Here is a 25,634-nt window from a genome sequence, read left to right as displayed (position 1 = left end):
TTTTCCTTTTTGTTAGTTTTCACTGTCACCCAAAGCCACATATGTGAAATGAGCAGCTATTTAAATTTAACAAATAAATACATCCCCAAAGGATTATGAAACACATAAAAGATGCATGTTTACAATATTTCACATTTTCATCCACTTTGACCAATTTGGAAAGATTGGCTAGACTTCGCCTTGGGAATATAGATGGCTATCCTAACAATTTCCCTGCTAAGTAAATAATCTCAAGCAGGGTTAAACTTAAAAATACTTGGATGGGAAACCACCAGAAAATCCAGGGTGACAGGTTAGTTTGGGCAGTTCAACGGGCACCCCAGAAGAACGCAATGACAAATAATAAGGAAACCACATGTCTATGAATATATGCCCAAGAGCTGGGCTTAATTTATAGGACTCTACGTTTTATTCACAGCTATGGAAATAATACACAATTCCTTTTGCTCATTTCATCACAATGAATATGAAACAATGAATATCCATGGTGCAAGAATACTGCTTAATGAAAAAGTAAAGTGTATGCTGTGAGTAATTACTGAGTTATTTTTAATTGCATTGAATTTAAGGCCACGATTATAGCTTTTTAATAAGTGCACTGATGATGTTACCTAGTTTGGATAATGAAATGTCTGCAAGAAAAGAACTAAGCTCAGAGACCACTCATTTCAACCCTGAGCTAAAATATGCTGCTATATCATTATTAATAAGTATAGCAATATAGTTTTTGTGTTAATCATATTTAGTTAACTTTTCTACAGCATCCACAGGACCAATAAAGCTTGGTTGCATTTTGATTATCTGAATACTGAGAAGACTTCTGCTTCTAGTAAAGCATGAGCTATATGAATGTTGGCAGAACTTAGCGCTGATTTTGTATTGTCATCTTATATCATTGTCAAGATTCTGCAGGGATTAAACTATAGACCAAAGTTTTTGATCCATGACAAGAAAAGGAGAAAGCAGCATTGGAATTAAACTATAGTACAGAAATGAAAGTACATATAGTACACATTCATAGAAGGTAATGCTTTATTATTTTAGGGTCTTATTTCTAATATGCAATAAATATTCTTATTTTGATATATACCTAGTGGTATAATCAAGAGCTTTAAGCTGAATTCAAACCTAAAGCCCATGATGATTTGAGTATCTGGGAATTCCTGCCAAGTTCTTGCCAGTGAACCTGAATAAATGTGTTTTCAAGGAAGAGACCGATAGAATAATAATAATTACAGAGCCAGCTATAGTCTTCTCTACCATTGTAATAAATTAGTGATGTGAACTTATCCTGTGTATATTTTGAGAATGTTTGTACCATATTTACACTCACCAGAGTTCATAATAGAGGGCATGTTATCAACCCTGACAATTCTTTTTTAAATGACAGTGATTCACAGAGGATTCAGAGGAAGTTAAGTAGGCCGAACAATTGATTGTATGAAAAATTCATAATAAATTAAAAATGGAAATATAAAATAAAATATAAAGAAATATAAATGATGATAGAGATGCAACGTTCTTCAGCATATAATCCTTTAGTCAAATAGCACATTGATATAAAAATGGTTTATAAGCACTTTTAATGCGCAGAACAGATGTGACCTTAAGTATAACTCTGGAGAACAACTGATTGTACAATATATTTGACATTTATATATTTACATATTATCTGCACAATTTGGACAGACAGATTTGATTACATAGAAAGCATTCCCACGTTTTGCAGAGATTCTTTTCCAGTTTTTGAAGGATGGACATTACCTATATCAAAGGTAATTTACTAACACTATACATTTTCTTTTCCTTGATGGGATCTGTGCACATATGCTGTATTTAGCTACGGCTATATGCTAAATCTATCTATGATTCTGAAAAGGAAGATCTTGGGAGTATGAGCACACATTAGTGTATGTTTTTAAGGCACAACCTCACACATTTTCATCACATTAAGTTATCTTTCATTTCTGTCCTAAGATTTTTAAGCATAAATATTTTGCATGCTTGCTGGAGATTTAGAACGAATGTTGTGTATGTATAGCAATAACTATTAAATCTCATTAATAATGGTTAAAAACTGCATAAGCAAGTGTAAGATTTTACTCTAAATTTCCTAGAAATTGAGATGGTTGCCAGATATATACATTTATGATCTAAATGTTCTTGGGAGAAGGATGTTTTTAAAAAGAGAGAACAAATAGGATAGAAATCCATTCATGCATGGTTTTAAAACAAGGGGTTCAACGTATCTTCTACAGTTTATTGATGCATGCTTCCTGGCAAAATAGTAAAAGGAATGCTATTCTGCTCTGTGTATGTCTATCAAGAAAGTCCTAACATTAGTCATTAGATTAGGATAGTGCATGACCTAGTGCTAGGATAAATGTTAATAATATGGTTTCTGGACCCATGAGTGTGGTTGTGAGTTCTTTACTAAATTTCCTCTTTACATGAGCCTTTAAAAACCAAATAAGTTTAACTCTTATTTTTACTTATCTTAATAAGATATTAATACAGGTTAGACATTGAAATAAAAACAATGAAAGATGCTACTATATTTTTAGATCTTGTTTTCATGAACAACCAATATATGCACTAAAAAGAGTTAACTCTTTTAGAACCACATCAAAACCATCTCTACTACATGAAAAGGTTTAACTTTCCCTAACGTAGAGAAATCATGTTCCTGAGATTCTACAAATATTTTCTAATAGCAAACTGAAAATTTTGTTCAAGATGAGGTGCTTTGCTTTACAGCCAATATATTTGGCTCAACAGATATGTGTAAATAATCAAAGCAATGAGTGCACAATAAGATTTTCATTTTAACATTCCCTTGATGATGATGATATTATTACTATTATTACTACTATTACTATTATTATTATTATTATTATTAATTATTTCACATTTGGGGTGAAATTCAGCTTGTTCTACCTGGGTTACAGATTCTACTGCTAGGGCTATTCTGTTTAACACAAGTCTTTTTAGAAGTGTGTAGGTAACATAGAAAAGAGTAAAGGTTTGGATTCTTCTCTGGTTTCCAAATTGCAATAATGTTGTTCTTGAATAAAGGAGGCAGCCATCTTGAGTATAGTATGAAACTAAAAAAGGAAGCAAGCCAACATTTAATTGCTGGTTCAGAGTTCTTCAGTAGTTGAGTACATGCCATCAAATCCTGCAGTTTTACCATTTTCTAAAGAACCATCTCCCTCTGTGCTTCTTCTGGTGTAAATGGGCATGAGTATAAATAAAGCAATGCTCTATATATCAGTGCTTCAACAGTCTAACTTCAGATCTAATTGGTCTGGCAAATTTCTTATATCTTGTTGTCCTTGAAGTAGAGACAAGATGGTTAGCTATGGATTCCATATTGATAATAGAATGCTTTCTCAGCAATATGGATGATGAATCCAATTTTCAAATAAAAGAAACCAGCCTTTCCTGCTAGAGTGGGTAAAGTTTATCTTTTCCACAATCCTGGACATTTTCTGGCTCTGTCCAGGGACTTCAGCAATTCAGTTGCTTTTTCTGGATTAATGTAGTATTCAAACTCGGCACACAAGCGACTTGTCTCCTCACTCCATCTAGGGATGTAATCGTTACAGTAGCCTCTGGGGATGTTTCTTTTAGCTGCAGATTTAATTAAGTCAACAAAGGTGTTGCAATTCTTTGGGACTGCTTTGATCCATCTGTAGGTGCTAGGCCTAAGTATTCCAAACTGCTTTCTGGAAGTTCCAATGAGGTTTAGGAATGGACCTAGTTGCTGGGATTGGGAGTTCTATTCTGTAGATTATAGGGCTACGCTGACTGCGTGGGAAATTGTTCAAAACCTATCTCTGGATTTGAGATTACGATTTTTACTATTCCAGAGGAAACAAAACAAAGATCTGGGGAATAATCCTTTTGCCAACAAGCAGAATGAAATGTGCTCCTATCTTTATTATCATATTTAAGAGTAAGATTGTTTATTTCCATCCAATTGAATAATCTACTCTCATTTTCATCACATTGGTTACAGTCTCAAGATGTGTGGTGAATATTGAAATCATCAAGGATTATACTGTCTCCCGCAGGCACTGATAAGACAAAATCTGGCCAACTGTCCTTTGGAAGCTTGTAAATATCCATGATGGTAATATTCTGTAATTCTATGGATACAGAGAAAACATTCTGGTTGGTAGTTGAATTAATAATTGGAGAAAGGGCATTATAACTGTTAATATCATCCATGATGTAAATCGTAATTCCATATTTAGGGTAGTGCAATATTATTATTTTATATCCAAGGTTTTAGCCCTGTCAGTCAGTGATTGTTCCCCGTCCTGAAGTACCAGAACATTAATAGAATAATCCATAAGGATCCATTGTTAGTATCATGCTCCGTTTTATCATGCTTCCAACATTAATTTTAATGGCTTTAGATTTCAAAGTTAGATCTGCTCCTCCAACCTGCTACACTGTTTCTTCCACCTGGATGCAGAGAATGGCTTTCCTTATTTTAATTATTAATTAAATAATTAATCAAACTTTTCTCCTGTCTATCACCATCTGCAGTTTCTACTTGCTTAATGGTTAAGGCACAAAGAAGAAACAAGCAATTACCCAGCCAGCCATTCCATCTCTTCATCCACTTTCTACCTTGTTACCAACGACTTCACTATATATTAAAATTACCATATATCCTTTAATATTAAAATCACTGTCAGTTCTCTGAATCAAGGGCTGTAACTCTGCCACAGAAGTCTGAGCTGGGAGAGCATTCATTGTGAAAATATGAAGATAAGAACATGGCTTCCATGTTACTAAGAAAACAATGCACAACTACAGCAAGGTTATATAGCTATATTAAGGCAAGGTTTGGCTGTACCATTTGTACTGAGAGTAGAAGCAGTGGTAGAAAAATGAATATACAGGATATTTAAATATAATATGCATATTTTTAATATTTCAACATTGTAATATTTTCTGAATACAAAATAAAAATTCATAGTGAAAACTAACATAGAGAATAGCATGAAGACTAATATTGTGTTTTCCCGAAAATAAGACCCTGTCTTATTATTTTTTTTACCACTAAAAAAGGCACCAGGTCTTAGCATCAATGCCTTCATCTTGCAGGAATTGCTGACACACTCCAGCCACATAAGTTCTAGCATTGTCATGCATTAGGTGGAACCCAGGGCCAACCACACAAGCATATGGTCTCACAAGGAGTTTGAGGATCTCATCTTGGTACCTAATGGCAATCAGGCTACCTCTGGCAAGCACATGGAGGGCTGTGCGGACCCCTAAAGAAATGCCACCCCACACCATTACTGACCCACTGCCAAACTGGTCATGCTGGAGGAAGTTGCAGGCAGTAGAACATTCTCCACAGCATCTCCAGACCCTGTCACGTCTGTCACATGTGCTCAGTGTGAACTTGCTTTATTCTGTGAAGAGCACAGGGTGCCAGTGGCGAATTTGCCAATCTTGGTGTTCTCTGGCAAATGCCAAATGTCTGCACAGTGTTGGGCTGTAAGCACAACCCCCACCTGTGGGGGCCCTCATACCACCTTCATGGAGTCTGTTTCTGACTGTTTGAGCAGCCACATGCACATTTGTGGCCCCCTGGAAGTGATTTTGCAGGGCTCTGGCAGTGCTCCTCCTGTCCCTCCTTGCACAAAGGCAGAGGTAGTAGTCCTGGTGCAAGGTTTTTGCCTTCCTACGGCCTCCTCCATGCCTCCTGATGTACTGGCTTGTCTCCTGCTAGCGCTTCCATGCTCTGGACACTACGCTGACAGACACAGCAAACCTTCTTGCCACAGCTCGCATTGATGTGCCATCCTGGATGAGCTGCACTACCTGAGCCGCTTGTGTGGGTTGTAGACTCCATCTCATGCTACCACTAGAGTGAAAGCACTGCCAGCATTCAAAAGTGACCAAACCATCAGCCAGAAAGCATAGGAACTAAAAAGTGGTCTGTGGTCACCACCTGCAGAACCACTCCTTTATTGGGGATGTCTTGCTAAGTGTTTATGCTTTCCACCTGTTGTCTATTCCTTTTGCACATGTGAAATTGATTGTCAAGTGGACAGTTTGATTTCACAGAAGTGTGATTGACTTGGAGATACATTGTGTTGTTTAAGTGTTCCCTTTATTTTTTTGAACAGTGTATTTATATTTTAAATTAATGCAATTTTATATGTGTTACACACGTGTTTATTCCTGTCCTTTACAAGTAAGATTGAACTCACTTGTAGCATTTTCATTAATTAGAATTTCCAAAACTTATTTTACAGAAAGGTATTCAACAAGTTTTAGTTGTTTAGGGGGCAAGGTTCCCATACAAATATAAGTTCTTGTTATACAAGGTTACTAATAACTTTAAAGTCTCTTCTCGATGAAGAACTGACAGTTCTGAGGGCACATTTCCATAGGAGATATAATGCCTAAATATAGGAAACAGTGGAAGACTTTATACTGCACTGGGGATCTCATGCAGACTTGGCTATTAGGTGGCTGTAAGGAAGGACTGAACTAGGTCACTAGAAGATGCTTGCCTCCAATGACTTTATGCTCCTCTGATGAAAAACATTTCAATACAGCTTATACAAGAGACCTTTCTAGAAATTTGTGTCCTCAATCTGAAGATTAATTTTCTTTGACGAAAAAGAATTTTAATCATACCAAAGGTATATTTCTGTTTCTCTTTCCTTCTGCTTGTCTCTTTTGTGTACCCTTGACACCCTTATTCTAGGAAGCATGCTTTATAGACATATCAGCACTTGGAGTAGACTTCCTGCTTTGCTTGTCAAAGGAACTATTTTTAAAAAAGTGGAAGTTGTATATTAAACAAGAAAGATATTCAGATGATACATGAAAAGAACAGCTCATTATGTAACAGAAAACAAATCATATGCAGATAATTGAAAATTAAGAACAATCAAGATATGTTTACTTGTATCTCCTCCTCCTCCTTTTGGTATATAGTTTGGTGGTATATAGATGCCACCAAAAACTTATTCAATTACCTAAGAAAACCATAACAGAAAATATAACTTCTTCCTGATAAATGTCAAATGTGATGGGTTGGTGGGTATCCAAGACAATGCTGACATTATAACAGAATTGAGCATCTATTTTTTAACCCACCGCTGCAGGTTGCATGCAGCTCCCTTTGTACAGGCGTTGGTAACTTGCATTGACCATAGTAATTATATTTTGTACCTATTGAGTACCCAAGAATGTTGACAGTTGGAGGGATGAGGCAGGTCAAAATTCTTCCCATTTTCAGATTACTTTTTAATCTTAATGTTTATTCTCTAGTGAAAAGCTGCATGCTTCTAGTAAAGTTCCTGGTGATTTCTGAAGGAGAATTTTGGTAGTGGGGAAGACTCCTAACACCAGAAGCAAACTGGTAATTAGGACTGCAGAAAAAACAGTTACTACCAACCTGCCTTCCATTGAGGACCTGTATACTGCATGAGTCAAAAAGAGGGCTGTGAAAATATTTACAGACCCCTAACATCCTGGACATAAACTGTTCCAACTCCTTCCCTCAAAACAACGCTACAGAGCACTGCACATCAGAACAACTAGACACAAGGACCGTTTTTTCGCAAACACCATCACTCTGCTAAACAAATAATTTCCTCAATGCTGTCCAACTATTTACTAAATCTGCATTACTATTACTATTAATCTTCTCGTGACTCTTATCACCCATCCTGACTGTAACTTTGTTGCTTGTACCCTAGTATGATTTGATTGCTTATTTGTACCCTATGACAATCATTAAGTGTTGTTCCTTATGATTCTTGAGGAATGTATCTTTTTTATGTAAACTTGAGAGCATATGCACCACAGACAAATTCCTTGTGTCTAATCACACTTGGTCAATAAAGAATTCATTCATTCAGACAAGAGAACCAGCTAGTGGAGCATTGAATAAATCAACCAGAGCTCTCAATTGAGTCACAAATGACTAGATTCAGGTTATATTACTTAACTGCATTAAGCTACGATTCAGATATCTGGAAAAAGGCACTAACGCTGGAAAAGATGAAAAAGGAAAGAGATGGACCCTGTAATATAAATACATAAATAACCTCTGTGATCATATCAAGAGCAACTGTGTTCTCTTCGCTGATGATGTAAAGCTATTCAACACCACAGACAATACTGCTACCCTTCAAAAAGACCTCGACTGTGTATCAGAATGGTCAAACAAATGTCAACTTCAAATCTCAACAAATAAATGCTCTGTCTTACATATGGCAAAAAAAAATCAGAAAATAAAATACAGACTGAATAGTCAAGACCTTGTTGATGATCCAAACTCTGTCAAGGATCTTGGAGTACTCATCTCAAGTGACCTAAGTGCTAGAGCCCACTGTAACTACATAGCCAAAAAGGCGTTAAGAGTTGTTAACCTAATCCTACGTAGCTTTTTCTCTGGTAATATTACACTAATAACTAGAGCATGCAAAACATTTGCTAGACCAATACTCGAATACAGCTCATCAATCTGGAACCCACATTACGTATATGATATTAGCACAGTAGAGAAAATCCAGAAATATTTCACAAGAAGAGTTCTCCACTCCTCTACTCGTTGTAGAATACCTTATGCCACCAGACTCGAAATTCTAGACCTAGAAAACTTAGAACTATGCCGCCTTTGGTCTGATCTAAGTATCGTATATAAAATCATACATTGCAATGTCCTACCTGTCAATGAATACTTCAGCTTCAACCATAACAACACTAGAGCAAACAATAGATACAAACTCAAGGTTAATTGCACCAAACTTGATTGCAAGAAATACGACTTTAGCAACAGAGTGGTCAATGTCTGGAATACTCTACCTGACTCTGGTTTTTTCCCCAAACCCCAAAAACTTTAACCTTAGACGGTCTACTATTGACTTCACCCCTTTCCTAAAAGGTCTGTAGGGGGCGTGCATAAGTGCACCAACGTGCCAACCGTCCCTGTCCTATTGTTTCTTTTATATATTTTTTATTTTTCTTATATGTATCCATGTATTCATAACTATGTTTTTACTTATGCCTATTATCTTGTAAGCAATTGACAAATAAATAAATAAAGTAAGTAAGCAAGTAAGTGGTGGAATGCATCATTGGAATGCACCAAGACCAGATTACAGAATATCATCATGAGAATCTATATGGCTGCTAAGAAAGGACAAAGACTCCATGATATTTCAATCAGTTTGTTTCTGGACCTATAAAGATCTCAGTTGACACCCCAATTAGTAAAATCAGCAAATTATGTTATCAACTGTAACATTATCTGAGTATATTTGCATCTTAAGCGCACAACAATACAAAACCGCAACTCTTACTTTCTACTTTAACTTCATGAAGCTCATACCTAATCAATCCACTGAATTAAATAAAACAACTGTGAATTAGCTTGTTGCCTTTTCTAATAGAACAACCTGCGCCGATCCCCATGCGTGCACGCTAATTGGGAAGGAAGAAAAGCTCCATAAAATGCACAGCAGGAGCCACGTCCTGCGTTAAGCTTCCCGTTGCGACCTCAAACAGGAAACCTCTTTCAAGACACAGAAGCGGGAAGGATTTTGGCCACGTTTGGCCACCGTAGCTGGAAGCACACATCTGGGAAGCCCTGATTGGTCCTTGGAGCAGCCCATCATCCTTGGTTCGGGAGGATTGTCTTGAGTTGATTAAAGAAGTGGAAAAAGCGCGGGTGAGTGGAGGCGGGCGGGAAAGGCATGAACCGAAGGCTGTATGTAACACTGGCTGGGGAATTCTGGGAGTTGAAGTCCGCCAGGCTTAAAGTGGCCACGGTTGGAGACCCCTACTGTAGTAGATGGCGGGGGCGGTTCAGGTGGGTTCCGCAAGTTCCTGAATGGCGGCGAGGGCGGCCCTTGATCGCAGGCGCTGAGCTTCGCCTTTCTCCTCCTGCTTCCTTTGCTTTCGGCGCCGACGCTTTTTTCGGGCACGCCGGTCGGGCGCTTAGAAGGGACGGGAGAGGCTTCGTCGCTCTTCCCGCCGGGCACCTTCGGGAAGGGTGCAAAGCAACCTTCACGGCGCGCAGAAGCGGCTCGTTTTGAACGCGATTTTCCCATTTATTAGCGGGTCTGAAGCGTGGGGGCGGGTGGCTTTCGCTGCTCAAGTTCTTCCAGGTTGCGTTTACGCTGCTCAGCAAAAACGGGGAGTTTTGTTGCTATTTTTCTGTCTTCGGAGATATTTGCATCTTCATTCTCTTGCCTGGCGACCCTCCCTCCACAATATAATAATAATCGTCGTTGGGAGAAGCTGCAAAACGCTTTGAAAAAAGGCAGCTGACACAGGAGGCAGGTGCTTTGGTATGATCGGGAACCAAAAGGAGAAAATGTAGGTTAGAAAAGGAGAAAATCTGAGCCAAAGAATATGCTGGAGGAAAAGGATAAACTGGAATATTGGATTGCGGGACTCCAGGAATTCAAGTGCATCCTAGTATATTGTAGCTTTTAACTGTGTACATTGTGGATGGTAACCTTTTGGGGGTGGGGGGGAACCGGATCAGTTATTTTTGAAGCCACGTAGAAGTTTATAAAATTTCACTATCATAATTAGATGGTGAAATGCAGAGTTTTGGCTGCATGATTCTGGAATTTTGTTAAAGAAGAAAAAGGATACTTCAAGATCTCTAGCATACTTACTGCTGTTTTAAAAATGTCTTTTAAGAATCCCAAGAGACATAGCAGTAAGGTATTAATTATTTCAACTGATGTCAGTGCTATACCTCTTATGGCCCTTAAAGGTTGAAAAAACATGTAGATCCTAAATATAAAGAGGTTGCCCACTTCTGCCTTACATGTTTAGAATAAATATCATTTTTACTAGCCCCCTGGCTAAACACAGAATTTAGAATTAAAAAGGGCATTCCTATACAAACTTAGTCAAATATAAGTGATTTCAATTTGTCTTAGTCTTAAATTATATGGGTCTGGAATTGCACACACAGACTTTGGATTTATTTAGGGATACATTTTAATGTTATTTTAGGAAACCTACCAAGATCAAATGTAAATATTGAAGTTTGGAGGGTTGTTTTTTTTAGTGAACATATTGATTATCAAATAATTCTGTATAAAAATTGCATATAGAATTGCCTGACAGTTTTGAATGTTTTCAGCTGTAGAGTTAGCTGTGTATTCAACAGATATGAAGACAACGTGTAGAGTACTGCTTTAAATATTAGATGATATATTGAGTAGAATGCTTTCGTGTGGTGACTAGTACTTTAATGCTGAAGTTATAAATATAAGGTTTTTTTAAAGTTAGCTATGTTTTTGTCAAATATTAGATTCCTATTTCTGCTTTTCCATAGAGCACTTGTAAGATACCAAAATGAGCCTACGAAAACAAACTCCAAGTGATTTCTTGAAGCAAATCATAGGAAGACCAGTTGTTGTAAAATTAAATTCTGGAGTTGATTACCGAGGTATATTCTTCCTGCTTCATCTTCCAACTGTGATAGATTTTTGTATTCTTTCAATAATGAAATAGACAGATAGCAATCATCCTTAAATAAATAGCCTGTTCTTGAAAAATTCTTAATCAAAATTGAATTCTAGGTTTATAGGAGTTGTGACATTGTGAATGAAGAAGGAAAATTTATCCATGTGAATCATTTTATATATATTATGATGTTCTTTATCTTGACTTGCAACCACCCCAACTTAAAAAAGAAATTTGGGTCTCAGTTGTGATTCTAAATTGAGGACTACCTGTACCTGTGTATTTAATTTGTCAAAAGATGGCTTCCAAGTATAAATTGAGAATAAAATAAAACGTGTGGAGGATTAGTTTGTTTAGTGTGCCTGGGAAAGTGATACTGTTTCTCATATATTTTTGATTAAATTTGATGAATGTCAGGAAACAAAATGGCTCTGCCTGCTTGGTTAATAAGGCAGTAACAGCTGTGTATTTCAAGAGAAAGCTAAAACGAATGCAGTTGAAATGTATTATTTAAAAAATAAGTGATGTAAAATAAAACTAGATAGGGTCCAAAATGCAACTGCTGAATGTAAATAGAAATGTGCATGAAATAATTATTTTGAGGTAGTTTGATCATATAGAAAAAATACATGAGGATAGAATTGCAAAACATATATAAAAGATGATGAAATGGCTCATAATCAAGAAAGTAATAGTTTATTAGAAGTGAGATTCTTTTTAAAAAGGAAATTTAAAGAACAAAAGGTGGTATATAAATTAACGTGAGGACGTAATATAAAGGATAGTTTATAAAGGTGAAAAGATATGGACAGGTGTAATGGTGTTAACTATTTGTAACTAAGCTTTTCTTATTTTAATATCCTTAATTTCTTTGGCAGACTATTATTACATTGTATTAGATAGATAAAGGTGGACTGGCTGTTGTGCATAACTAACTTTCATTCTCACTAGTTGTATATAGTATAACGATATCTCTGATTAAATTTTAGAACAATACTAGGTTTGGAAGATTACATTATAATATGTGAATGGCTGTAATTCTAGGTGTACTAGCCTGCTTGGATGGCTACATGAATATTGCTCTAGAACAGACAGAAGAGTATGTAAATGGACAATTGAAAAATAAATATGGAGATGCCTTCATCAGAGGAAATAATGGTAAGTATGTTTATTAAAAAACTAGCTTTTAATTATCCAATTAAAACTTTATTGGTATTAAAATTCTTTTGAATGAATAATGTATTATATGCAAGAGTGGTTTTGTGTGTGTGTGTGTGTTTATATTTACCCCTGCACTTTTTCCTGTTTACTTTTTAAAACTTTGTTTCCTTTCGTAATTCCAATTTGTCTAGCTTTTGGGAAGTTGATTTGTTTCAGTGTTCAAGAAGATTCATGAAATTTTCATTATTTTTTTAGATTTGGAAAAATGAAAATCAATAGGAAAATTGGGATTTCTTTAAGTTCAACTTCAGTTAGTTTAAGGATGGGAAAAGATGAAGATGTCAGTGGGAACATGTTAATACTTGATGGGGAACAATAGTTGAAGCCAGGCAAGACACAAGTTGTTGTGGATACAAAAGAGACATCAGAATCCAGTAGTTTACCATAATTAATTCTGAGTGGGGTTCCGCTACTCCAGAAGATCTATTACACAACATTGGGGGTCCTCCTGAACTCACAATTCCTCAAAGAGCAGGTGACAGTTGCGCTAGGAAGGTCTTTATTCAACTGTGTTGTGTCTCAGTTGCACTCTTATCTGGATCATGAAGCCCTTTGCATGGTCAGTCATGCCCTAGTCATATGTCAGCTGGATTACCGAGATGGATTACATGTTCTACATGGGTCTACCCTTGAAGAGTATTCAGAAACTGCAGCTGGTGCAGAATGCAGTGACACACAATCCGTGGGAATGCCTAGGGCTGCACATATAACTTTGCGACTGCACAAGTTTCCTTCTGAATCCAATTCAAGGTGCTGGTTGTTACCATAAAAAAAACGTACATGGTATAGATTCAGGCCATCTGAGTAGCCATTTCTCCCCAATGGGACTACTCTGCCTCACTCACACTAGTGGAAGAAGCCTGCTATGGATCCTGTCTGCAGGAATTCCGGCAGGCAGGTTTGAGGAAAAAGAGCCTTTCCCATTATGGCCCTCATCCGCGTGGGATACCCTATTGCCAGAGGTGGGAACTGCTTCCACTCTTTTGGCTTTCCAGAAGGGTATTAAAACTTGGCTTTGCTGGTTGGCCTGAGAACCTTTACATCTGGAGGTGGCTGACAGGCTAAAAAGACTTCATCTCCATCCAATCCCTTCCCTGGTTTCAGTATAGTTTTAAAAGCTTTATGTAGTTTTAATATTTTTCTACTTGGTTTATAACTTGTAAGCTTCCCAGAATCTTCTTATAGGGGAGATGGTCAGCATAAAAATGTAATAAATAAAATGAAATTTTTAATTACTTCACATGGCAGAAAGAGATTTGATGAGCATGTTAGGTCATTTTGGTTGTTTTTTAAGTAAATATATAAATTTGAAAAAGATACAAACTTCTATATTTCCTATCTCCCTTCTTCATCCTTAACCTGGTGCTGCCAAATCACATGCAAAGACTTCCATTGGCCAAATCACATCCTCTCTTGGGACTGCAGGTTATGGTTTCTTTCAGTAGTACAAAACATTTTTCCATAAAAATAAACAGTTCTGCCTGTTATGCTGGGCTATAATCACCAAAGGAGTCCTGAGATGTTTACAATAAACTCCCTATTTAAAGTCTTGAATAAAATAATCTTAACAGAACCAGCAATGTTTTAATGGCAGTAATTAAAAATATTTTTTAAAAAGTTCTTTTAAAAAATGAAAACAAAATAATAGGCACTTTAGATACAGTCTAAGCCTGGAATAAACTGTAAGACAACGTTAGGGCCATCGCATAGGAGAGTTTCATAATTGGGCTTCTGTCTCTCAAAAATTAATTTTTTCTTGTTATATTCCTGCTCAGTGGTAATAAATAATTTGTGAACTATAGCTACAGTAATTATTGTTAGTCTATCATGAGTTTGTTTAATGTATTATTTTTTCCTCTTACACAGTGTTATATATAAGTACACAGAAGAGGAGAATGTGAGCCTATTTGAAGACGGAGTATTTCATATTAACTTTTCTTAATAAATGTTTTGTTTTTGCCTTCTGTTCTAAAGTTGTATAACCTGTATGGAAAAGTTGTTTTTTAAATGTTAAAACAAAATGGAACATTTTCCTGTTCCAACATTATTTGTATTATAATTTGGAAAGAAATAAAAAAATGGAAAATAGTGTGATTTGTTTAATCTTCAAAGTTATCTTAAAACAGCATCTGGTATTCAGATGGTAACAGTTACAAGCTGGAGAATAACCACATTTAAATCTTTTTGACTGCCAAAGTGGGAAGGATGATCTGAGTTTTCAGTGACTGGATAGGTACTGTAACATTCCCAATTTTAGAAAAAAGATATGGGGAATTGCTGACTTACAAACTAATAAACATATTAAAAGGAGGGAAGGAGGTGGAAATAACAATAAAAATGCAATGGAAGTAAAATCCAGAACTTAATGTGACAGAAAGAAGTGAGCATCACAATTTGTGAGAAGTTACTTTATTTTTGCAGAATCTTGACAACTCTTTCAATCTTGATAAGCAGGAGGGTGTTTTTTGTCTCCTCAGCAGGCTTAAGGGCTAAATCTTACTGCCTCACATTCTAGGACATAGTCTTGATGTTTAATATAAAACCCATCAGCTTGAAAACCTTATAATTCCATTTTTCTTGTTTTCTTAAATCATAGTCAATATTCTAATTGTGTCTTCAAGACAAAATAAAATTGAGATTTTTAAAATCTTAATTGTGGCTAACTACAACTATATTGACTAGTGTTTCTCATCCTTGGCAGCTTTAAGAAGGAAGAGCTTCAACTTCCAGAATTCCCCAGCCAGCACAACTAGCTGTGTTGGCTGGGGAATTCTAGGAGTTGAAGTCCACCTATCTTAAAGTTGCCAGGGTTGAGAAGCAATGGTATGCAGTCCTTCCTTCAAACATTTTGTGATTTTAAACTCTGAACACTTAAAAGTAAGTGTGGAGTTGTACATGTGATTATATGTATTTAGTAAAGTACTCAATTACCTTAAGACTTAAGATCTTGTAAATTTCTGTACAATACATACCTAGCTCAAGGAATGTAATTTGCATTTGCACTATAATATAAAGAAGCACAACACCATCTTTAATAAATGTAAGCTTAACATTTGATATGCTGCACAAAGATTGTTTCATGTTGTGACTACATAAGTCTACATTGCCTGATTCCTGACTAAAAGGATATTTCTTCATAAGAAAAAACAGATGTAACATCAAATCAAATCGAATCTTGATTATAGACCAGCATAAGGAAGATGGGATACTCATTAACAAAGCATAAAGGATACATCAAGAATGAAAATGTAACTCTAAAAAAGAATTATGAGAAGCAAAGTTACATAAATTGAAAAATTTAAACGAACATTAGATGGGTATAGAACAGGGGTCTTCAAATTTGACAATTTTAAGGCTTGTGAATTTCAACCCCCAGAATTCCTCCTCCAGTCCAGTCATATTAGCTCAGGAATTCTGCGAGTTGAAGTCCACAAGTCTTAAACTTGCCAAGTTTGAAGACCCTTGGTATAGAAGAACATAAGGGATTAATATATGGAAGATTATATATTATAATTATAGATTATATATTATAAGATTATACCCCTGATAGGACCTAATGGTAAAGACTGCAACGACGACACCATTAAAGCCAACATCTTTAACACATTCTTCGGCTCAGTATTTGTAAACAGCAATGGATCATGCCCAGTATTTCCTAGCCGAACCACAGACAACTACAATGATCTAATACATATCGATTTTACAGAAGACAATGTTGAAAAAGCACTACGCAATCTAAAACCATCCCTATGTATTAAAAGCTATCCACTGCCATAGCAGAACCTCTAAGCATAATCTTTGAAAAATCTTTCAGGACCAGCTCCTTGCCTAGCCTATGGTCACAAGCCACAATCATCCCCATCTTCAAAAAGGGAGACCCCAGCCTAGCTGAAAATTACAGACCAATCTCCTTATGCTGCATCACCTGTAAAGTCATGGAATCAATTATTAACCAATCCATTATCCTCCACTTAGAGACAAACAACCTACTCTCCAATAAACAATTTGGTTTCAGGAAAAAACTATCCTGTAATCTGCATCTCTTACACTGCAAAAATATATGAACTACATCAGGGCAAAGCAATAGATGCAATCTACATAGACTTCTGTAAAGCCTTTGATTCAGTGGTACACGACAAATTACTCCTAAAACTAAAATCTTATGGTATCTTTGGACAACTGCATAACTGGATAGAAGCATTCCTGTCAAACAGACAACAAATGGTCAAAATTGGGAGTGTCCTATCAAATTCTGTATCTGTCAATAGTGGTGTCCCCCAAGCCAGTGTTCTAGGACCAACTCTCTTCATATTCTACATAAATGACCTCTGTGATCATATTAAGAGCAACTGCGTTTTTTTCGCTGATAATGTAAAGCTGTTCAATACCACAGACAACACTGCTACCCTTCAAAAAGATCTTGACTATGTATCAGAATGGTCAAACAAATGGCAACGTCAAATCTCAACAAATAGATGCTCTGTCTTACATATTGGCAAAAAAAATCAGCAAATAAAATACAAGCTGAATAGTCAAGATCTTGTTGATGATCGAAGCTCTGTAAAGGACCTTGGAATACTCATCTCTAATGATCTAAGTGCTAGAGCCCACTGTAACTACATAGCCAAAAAAAATATTAAGAGTTGTTAACCTAATCCTACGTAGCTTTTTCTCTGGTAATATCACACTACTAACCAGAGCATACAAAACATTTGCTAGACCAATACTCGAATACAGCTCATCAGTCTGGAACCCACATTACGTATCTGATATTAGCACAGTTGAGAAAGTCCAGAAATATTTCACAAGAAGAGTTCTCCACTCCTCTATTCGTTGTAGAATACCTTATGCCACCAGACTTGAAATTCTAGACCTAGAAAACCTTGAATTACGCCATCTTCGGTCTGATCTAAGTATGGTATATAAAATCATACATTGCAATGTCCTACCTGTCAATGAATACTTCAACTTCAACCATAACAACACAAGAGCACACAATAGATACAAACTCAAGGTTAACCGCACCAAACTTGATTGCAGGAAATACGACTTCAGCAACAGAGTGGTCAATGTCTGGAATACTCTACCTGACTCTAGTTTCTTCCCCAAACCCCAAAAACTTCAACCTTAGGCTGTCTACTATTGACCTCACCCCTTTCCTAAGAGGTCTTTAGGGGGCGTGGATAAGCGCACCAACGTGCCTACCATCCCTGTCCTATTGTTTCTTTTATTTTTCTTATATGTACCCATTTCATGTATTCATAACTATGTATATACTTATACCTATTATCTTGTAAGCAATTGACAAATCAAATAAATAAATAAATATCAAATTACAAAGCATGGGGAGATGCTATAGTGTCCCTGCAGTCAGTTGTGAATGCAAGGGTGCTGCAGCAGCCATAACTTTGAAAATAGGTCATAAGGAACTTTGGGGGAGGGGCTCTGTTGTAACTTTGAACAACTAAAGGATTTGTTTTAAGTCAAAGACTACCTGTGATGGTGAGCTAAGACTAGTATGAATATCTCTGTACCTGAACTAGAGAAGCACATGTTCTCTTTTTTCTATGTGTCCAGAGCCATAGGGGCATTGTCTCTGGGTAAGGAATTTTTTAAAATTTATTTTTATTTGTTTGTCAAACATGTACGAGATAACCCAAGTATAAGTATGAACATAAACAAGAACAAGGAGTAAATAAACAAGAACAAGGAGTAAATGGGGACAGTAAGACAGGGATGATACACACGCTGGTGCACTTATGCACATCCCCTTTAAGGACCTCTTAGAAATGGGGTGAGGTCCACGGTAGACAGTTTGAGGTTGAAGCTGTGAGGGGTTGAGGCTGTAACAATGGAGTCAGATAGGGCGTTCCAGGCCCCTCCACAAAAGGCACTTTAGCACTCTGTTGCTAAAGTCATATTTTCTGCAATCGAGTTTGGAGTGGTTGTTTACCCATATATTGTGACCGAGGCTGAAGAAGTCATTGACAGGTAAGACATTGTAACAGACAATTTTGTGTAGTATACTTAGATCGGACTGCAGGTGGCGCAGTTCTAGATTGTCCAGGCCCAAAATTTCAAGCCTGGATTGGAGGCATAGGGAATTCTATTGTGAGTGGAGGAGTGGAGTACTTTTCTCGAGAAATACCGCTGAACCCACTCAATTGTGTTAATGTCCGATATACAGTGCGGGTTCCAGGCGGATGAGCTATATTCGAGAATTGGTCTGGCAAAGGCTTTGTATGCCCTAGTTAACAATTGAATGTTGCTGGAGAAGAAGCTTTGCAAAATTAGGTTAACAACTATTAAAGCCTTTTTGGCAATGCTGTTACAGTGAGCTCTGGGGTTTAGATCGTTTGAGATAAGTACTCCTAGGTGAGGGTCATCTACGAGATCGTTTCTCCTAACTTGTATTTGGTATTCTGATTTTTTTTTTGCCAATGTATAGGGCAAAGCATTTGTTAGTTGAAATTTGGAGTTGCCAATTGTGCGACCATTCTGACACATAGTCAAGGTCGCTTTATAGGGCAGCAACATTGTCGGTGGTGTTAAATAATTTTTCATCATCAGCAAAGAGAACACAGCTGCTTTTAATGTTGTCGTATAGGTCATTGATGTAAAGCAGAAAGAGTGTGGGTCCTAAGACACTGCCTTGGGAGACATCGCTATTAACTGGTGCTGGATTAGATAGGGCCTTCCCTATTTTGACCATTTGTTGCCTGTTTGACAGGAACAGGGCTATCCACTTATGCAGGGGTTCAGAGATGCCGCAAGAATTAAGTTTCAGTAGTAGCTTGTCATGCACCACTAAATCAAAAGCTTTGCAGAAGTCTATGTAAATTGCATCTATTGCTTTACCCTTGTCTAGATGTGTGGTCCAAGTGTTTCAGTGTAGGAGTTGCAGATTATAGGACAAATTTTTCCTGAAACCAAACTGCTTGTTAGAAAGTTTGTTCTAAATGTAGGGTGATGGATTGGTTTATAATTGATTCCATGACTTTACAGGTGATGCAACACAGTGAGAGTGGTCTGTAAATTTTCTACTAGACTAGGGTCTCCCTTTTTAAAAATAGGTATGTGTGAACGTGGCTAATGACCATAAACTGGGCAGGGAGCTGGTTCTGAAAGATACCTCATAAATTGTGCTTAGGTAGGCTTTATTGATAGGCTTTCAAGGACAACTGAAGGGGCATGACATTGTGCCAAAGTAAAGGTCTTTGTATGATTAGGCATATCAACGTTATTTATGCCATAGAGAAGGCAGAGTACCTGACGGGTTTACTATCAAAGTTTGGGTTCCTAGCTAGATTCAACTGGTGCTCTGTGTTTGCTATATGTTGTTTAGTAAGTATTTTGGCCTAGCCCATACTCAGTAGAAGATCTGGAGCAAGGGTATCAAACTCATGTCATCATGGTGGCATCACATGACATATTGGTACTATTTCACCCTTCACTAAACCGGGCATGGGCATGGACAGCACATGACACATCCGGCCCACAGGCTGTGAGTTTAACAGCCCTGATCTGGAGAGAAGTCAGGAATGAGATTTTAGTTGCCATTGGCTGTTTCTATGTGAATTGGAAATCATAGTTAATGGGTCAAAAAATAATATAGTAAAAATAAATAAAAATATTAAGAAATAATTTCCCTTTCATCACAAATATAAACAATTTTAGTAATTTATCACTTTTCTTAAAATACAACAAATGGTCTCTTCTTCCAATAAACAAATGCATAAAACATTTTATTCCTGATATTAGCAAAAGTCTTTTAAGAGTTACCATAGATAACAACATACTTATTTCAATCTTGATCAAATAACCTAACTTTATATTCCTTTCACTTCTAGACAGTCTTGCTCTTTAGTTCCTTCAAATAAGGTCACAGAACTTGATTTCATTTTTTCCAGGTCAGTCTCTTGGTTCATCATTTGAATATCCCTTTTAGTTATTAAGACCTCTTCTAGTTTCTTTTGTATGTTCAATGTAATATCTTTTTCCATGTAATTTGTGTAGTTGTTATTTTCAAACCCACTTTCAACTCAGTCTCAACCAGGGCATGTTATTCTCTCATAACAACTTTTAAACACTGTGCATTTATAATGGCAGACACTCTTAAAATTAATTTCTGCATTCATTGTTCAATATGTCCAATGTTGAAATATTTTATTTCATTAGTCTGATTTGAGTTTTCTTTTCCTTTAATTGTAATCTTTAGTTACTTCTAGTTCCCTCTAGTGTCCAATATTTAAAGTCTTAGTTTTTTTAATGAATTTAAAGCAAAAACATTTTCCAGTGGAAAGGATTCTTTAAAATTAATTCCAAAATCTTATTCCAAAGTTATCTGGACTCTTAGACCATATCTTCCTAAAATCAAAGTTTTAATCATCCTTTTGCTATTCCCTATTCCATAAAATAAGTTCTTAAAATTTTATCTAAAACTTCTTTTGCTAAGGATTGAAGGAAACTCTCCTGGTGCTATAAAACTTGTCAATAGAAGGCTTCCTAATAGCTGAAAAGCTATTAAGAAGCAATTTCAATAAATAATTAGAAAAAAAGAATGTGAAGCTAGTTTCCTTAAAAATGATAACCATTGGTTGAACAAGATGATATTCCTTTGTCTCCCAGACCTCTAAACCCATTCGACACTGTTGTCTTGTATTCTGTTCACAGGAAGCAACTGTCTGTAGCACTTGTGGATGATCTCATGTCCAGAAAGGAATTGTGGATTCCTTGTCCAGAAAGAATTATGAAGGCCCAGTCTACTCACCAGCTCTTCATTCCGCCATGGTCATTGGCTCTGATTTTTATGGAGTTGTCTTCAATTTGCCATTTCTTCCCTGGAAGTCTGAAAATAAATGTATTATTGAAGACTGGGAGATTAAACCTGGAGAATATATAGCAATTGAAAAATTAGTAAAATATAGTCACAACTGAAGGCTAACAACATTTAAGAATGACTTCAATATCAGTGCATATTACACAGCAAGGTGAATATAAGTGTCTGGAGTAAAAAATTTGAAATCAGAGATACAATTTTTAACGTCTATAAATGTTGAACATCAGCCAAAGTATTACAAAGAGGTTATTGGAAACTAACATTTATCTTACAATATTTTAATTGTTGGCAAGTCAGAGATTTAAATTTTATATTGTTAAAATATTTAATTTACTTAATTTTGTAATGTAAAGTTTGAATCAACTAATCAACAATATGGTTAATTTCTACATTCTAATCCATGATATACTGAGGACTTACTGTATAAACATGACAATGTCTGTATATACTTGGGTATAATGTATTCTTTAACTGTAATAATGGAATTTTTTAAAATAAAATATAAATAAGATATAAACAATTAAGCCAGTGTTATTCTCAGGTTCTATTCTCAGAGCTGTTTCTATGTTAGAGAAGCTGTAGTCAAGGAACACGGACAAATGAATTTCCTTATGCTCCAGTGCCTCAAACACCTGTTGTGAAACTTCAGTTAATATTTGCAACTTTATTTGGTTAACAACAAATTTTATGGCTCTGACCTATATTATTGCCTGAAATGACATCATATAAAAGAAAGATGAGGAATAAGAAATTTTCAGGACTGGCTGGAATCAAACTCCCCTTTCCTATATTGTTGTATTTTAATTTCAATATTATTGTACAAACTTAGAAGGTGAAATGGGCAGGATATGTTTTCCAATGTACAAAAAAACCCACAGCAACTCATTTTCCTACATATAACATTATGTAATGTTGTAGAAATTATTTCTTTGTGATCCTTTTTTTTCCATGAATGAGTAGAGTGTGAAGAACTAACATGATTAAAACTGGATTTGAACACTTACTGACTTCCTGTAGCTACTAAGTAATAACAGTAACAGCTGTTGCTCTTCCCATTAGTAGAGAAAGCAAAGAACTTTCTTTCTTTAAGGATGTTTGCCTGTCAGGCTACAGGAGAAAGCTGCGGTGTCTGATGGAATATGGATCCCCAGGTAAGTAATAGCAGCCTGTAATGCAACTTTGGTGTTCACTATCAGGAGATCGCCAATGGGTGTATTGAAGGATATAATCACTAACTTCATTTGTAATTGTAATATAGATGATGCTGTGGGAGAATTGTTCTAGCAAGTGTCAAAATAAAACACTTCTGAGCGGCAGCATTGTTAAAAAATATCAATCATGGCACTGGGTTTTTAAAATGGTTTCTTTCTATGGCTTTACAACTTTCCTTAATATGGAAATGTTTGCATAAATCTATTCAGAGGAATAAAAGTGAACAAATCACTCTATGTTCTGAGAACAAAATCTGAAAAGAAACAGTTCATCATATAATGTTATCTCATTCAGTGCACTGGAAATATGCTATAGAATGAGCCTACTATTTTTATTTATTACATTACATTATATACTATGGTAAAATATAATAATGTGAAATATAATAATGTGAAATATAATACAGTAAAATTATATATGTGTGTGTATGTGTGTGTATGTATGTATGTATATATATATATATATATATATATATTTGTTTTCTTAAGTTTTCGCAGGTAGTTATATGTATGGTATTCAGCTTTGTTCAGGTATTTTCCCACGTCATTGTAGTTGTGCTTTTAAAGTTGTAGGAACGGTTTCGGCAGAATCTCATCTGCCATCATCAGGCTTCTGTATTGTGTTCGTTTGTGAGTCAGACTTTCACAGCCATTTCTGTTTTAAATTTGGTGCTAGCCTATGCTGTGCCAGAATGGTTTTTTCTTCGTCCTGATTAGTTGGGAGTCTTGGTCTGTGTTTATTGGTCTTGGAGTTTGCTGTGTTCTGCTTGATTGGTGTTTCTAATATCTTCTGTCTGTTTTGTAGCTTTTTTTGGCTTGATTGGCTGGCAACATTGGGTTTGTTGTATTGGAGGCTTTTAGTGCAGCTTGGCTACGAGTAAATGAACGGCTATCATTTATTAGGAAGCTAGGTTTCATCTGGGTGGCTGGTTGGATTATGTTTGAGCTGGAGGTATCAGGGGGAGTCTGGCACAGCAGTAGGCTAGCACCAAATTTAAAACAGAAACGGCTGTGAAAGTCTGACTCACAGACGAACACAATACAGAAGCCTGATGATGGCAGATGAGATTCTGCCAAAACGTTGCTACAACTTTAAAAGCACAACTATAATGACATGGGAAAATACCAGAACAAAGCTGAATACAATACATGTAAGTACCCATGAAAACTTTACACACACACACATACACACACACACACACACACACAATAAAAGCCATACAAAATTACTGGTGAAGATTTTTGTAGTCTACATCTGGTGGCCTACTGGACTGATGATTTATATTTGGACTTCAGAAGCTTGGAGATTTTTTGCGCTGTAGATATCAAATTGGCTGGGATTGTCTAAATCAGAAATGCACAAGTTGAGGTCCCAGAATTGCATACAGCCTTCTGAGTTGTAGCCTCAATAAACTCCAGAAGTTATTATTCAATTTATATTGAATAATATATATTATATTATTACTTAATTTATAATAAGGAGAAAGTATACATTAGACATTCAGGAACAATTACCATATTTTTTGCTTCATAAGATGCACCTAGGTTTTCATGAGGAAAAGACCAAAAAGAATATGAATATGGAGTTCTGTCTCACTGTGAATATGGAGCTCCAAATACGGAGCCGCAGTGTAGTGAGGGCAGAAGGCAGAGCCTGAGAGGACCACAGATAGGTGTCCTCTCATGTACCAATTCTGCCTATTAATTCCTGCACTGCGGAAAAGAGACAGAAGAGGTAGGCAATGACAAAGACAGAAGAGGCGAGGTTCAGCACTGTAAAAGGACCCCGCTCCAGCACTGTAAAAGGACCCCAGCCCAGCCTGGCTGATATTCCCCATATTCACTCCATAAGATGCACAGACATTTCCACCCACTTGTTGGGGGCGGGGGGGAGTGTGTCTTATGGAGTAAAAAATATGATATATTTTTAGTTTCAATCCTTTTCAATTATCACTGAATTGACGGATTTAATTTTTGTCTTGATCTCCCTACCACCACCATTTTGCTATCCGTGCCATTCGCCATCCTGCTACTCAAATGACCCTCAGCACAGAAAATATTGCACATTTTATTTATGTACAAAGGATGTACAGAAATATAAAGTTAATATTTTTGATGTTTCTATTAAACAGCTGCAAGGTCAAAAGAAGGTTGGAGGTAATTCAGTTTGAGAGCTGGAAAAATGTGATTTCATTACAATGGATCTGCTACTGGGTGAATATTTTCTAGATGGGTCACAGAGCTTGAGTAGTTGCATTCATCCCCTGCATATTAAAATATTGCTTGGGAAAAAAAGTCTCTGTGGCAGTGCTTCTCAGCCTTAGTAACTTTCAGATGTGTGACTTCAACTCCTAGAAATCTCCAGCTAGAATTCTGGAAGTTGAAGTCCACATACACATACATCATAAAGTTGTTGCAGTTGAGGTTTCTGATGTAGACCCACCATATGCACCAGGAAGTTCAGTTCCAAACAGTTCCCAGCTAAGAAGTCAAAGGTGCCACTTTGGAGAAGTTTCACTTTGTGGACTTACCACAATGAATAATTAATTCCTCCCTGCTAGCGGTGTAAAGCTTCTCAAAGCTGAAGCCTCACTTACATCTGGTTTTCAAAGATGTTACTAGTAACATCATTCAGGTTGTCTATCTTTTATATAAAGACTAGCCATTAACCTGGCATTGTCTGGGTATTTATATATCCCAATTCTGTATTAGACAGGAGAATCCTGTAGTTGGGGCTCATGCTGTTGTACTGTCTCTTGTGCAGTGTCACAATTCTTCTATTCCTCCACAAGGGGGAGTCCTCTTGTGGAGTACTGTGACCATGGCAAGTTTACTTTGTGGTACAGTAGAAGCCATTTTAAGGCACACACACCCTGAGGGATGTT

General features: G+C 36.5%; 1 protein-coding gene and 1 long non-coding RNA gene across 6 annotated transcripts; one reads left to right on the top strand and one right to left on the bottom strand.

Annotated features, from left to right (window-relative positions):
- Positions 1-1,519: 1,519 nt before the first annotated feature.
- Positions 1,520-9,572, bottom strand: LOC148125420 (uncharacterized). The gene is made up of 2 exons (XR_015744101.1): positions 9,380-9,572; positions 1,520-4,151 (listed from the first exon to the last, which is right to left on the bottom strand). It is a non-coding gene; the product is annotated as an uncharacterized LOC148125420 (long non-coding RNA).
- A 43-nt stretch (positions 9,573-9,615) lies between these two features.
- On the top strand, positions 9,616-14,788 carry LSM6 (LSM6 homolog, U6 small nuclear RNA and mRNA degradation associated). Of its 5 annotated transcripts, none has more exons than XM_026698121.2 (4): positions 9,616-9,718; positions 11,348-11,461; positions 12,523-12,636; positions 14,566-14,788. In XM_026698121.2, the coding sequence occupies exons 2-4, from the start codon at positions 11,368-11,370 to the stop codon at positions 14,598-14,600; spliced, it is 243 nt and encodes an 80-aa protein (XP_026553906.1). In that variant the 5' UTR covers positions 9,616-9,718; positions 11,348-11,367; the 3' UTR covers positions 14,601-14,788. The 5 variants fall into 5 exon arrangements, with proteins under 5 accessions (XP_026553906.1, XP_087792206.1, XP_026553905.1 ...); XM_087936080.1 differs by having other exon boundaries at positions 9,688-9,818; XM_026698120.2 differs by having other exon boundaries at positions 9,706-9,859.
- The last annotated feature ends 10,846 nt before the right edge of the window (positions 14,789-25,634 follow it).

The sequence above is a fragment of the Pseudonaja textilis genome, chromosome 6 (assembly GCF_049901715.1).
Source record: "Pseudonaja textilis isolate UNSWEBS1 chromosome 6, rPseTex1.2, whole genome shotgun sequence".
Lineage (NCBI taxonomy): Eukaryota > Metazoa > Chordata > Lepidosauria > Squamata > Elapidae > Pseudonaja > Pseudonaja textilis.
This window is presented reverse-complemented; position numbering and strand designations above follow the sequence as displayed.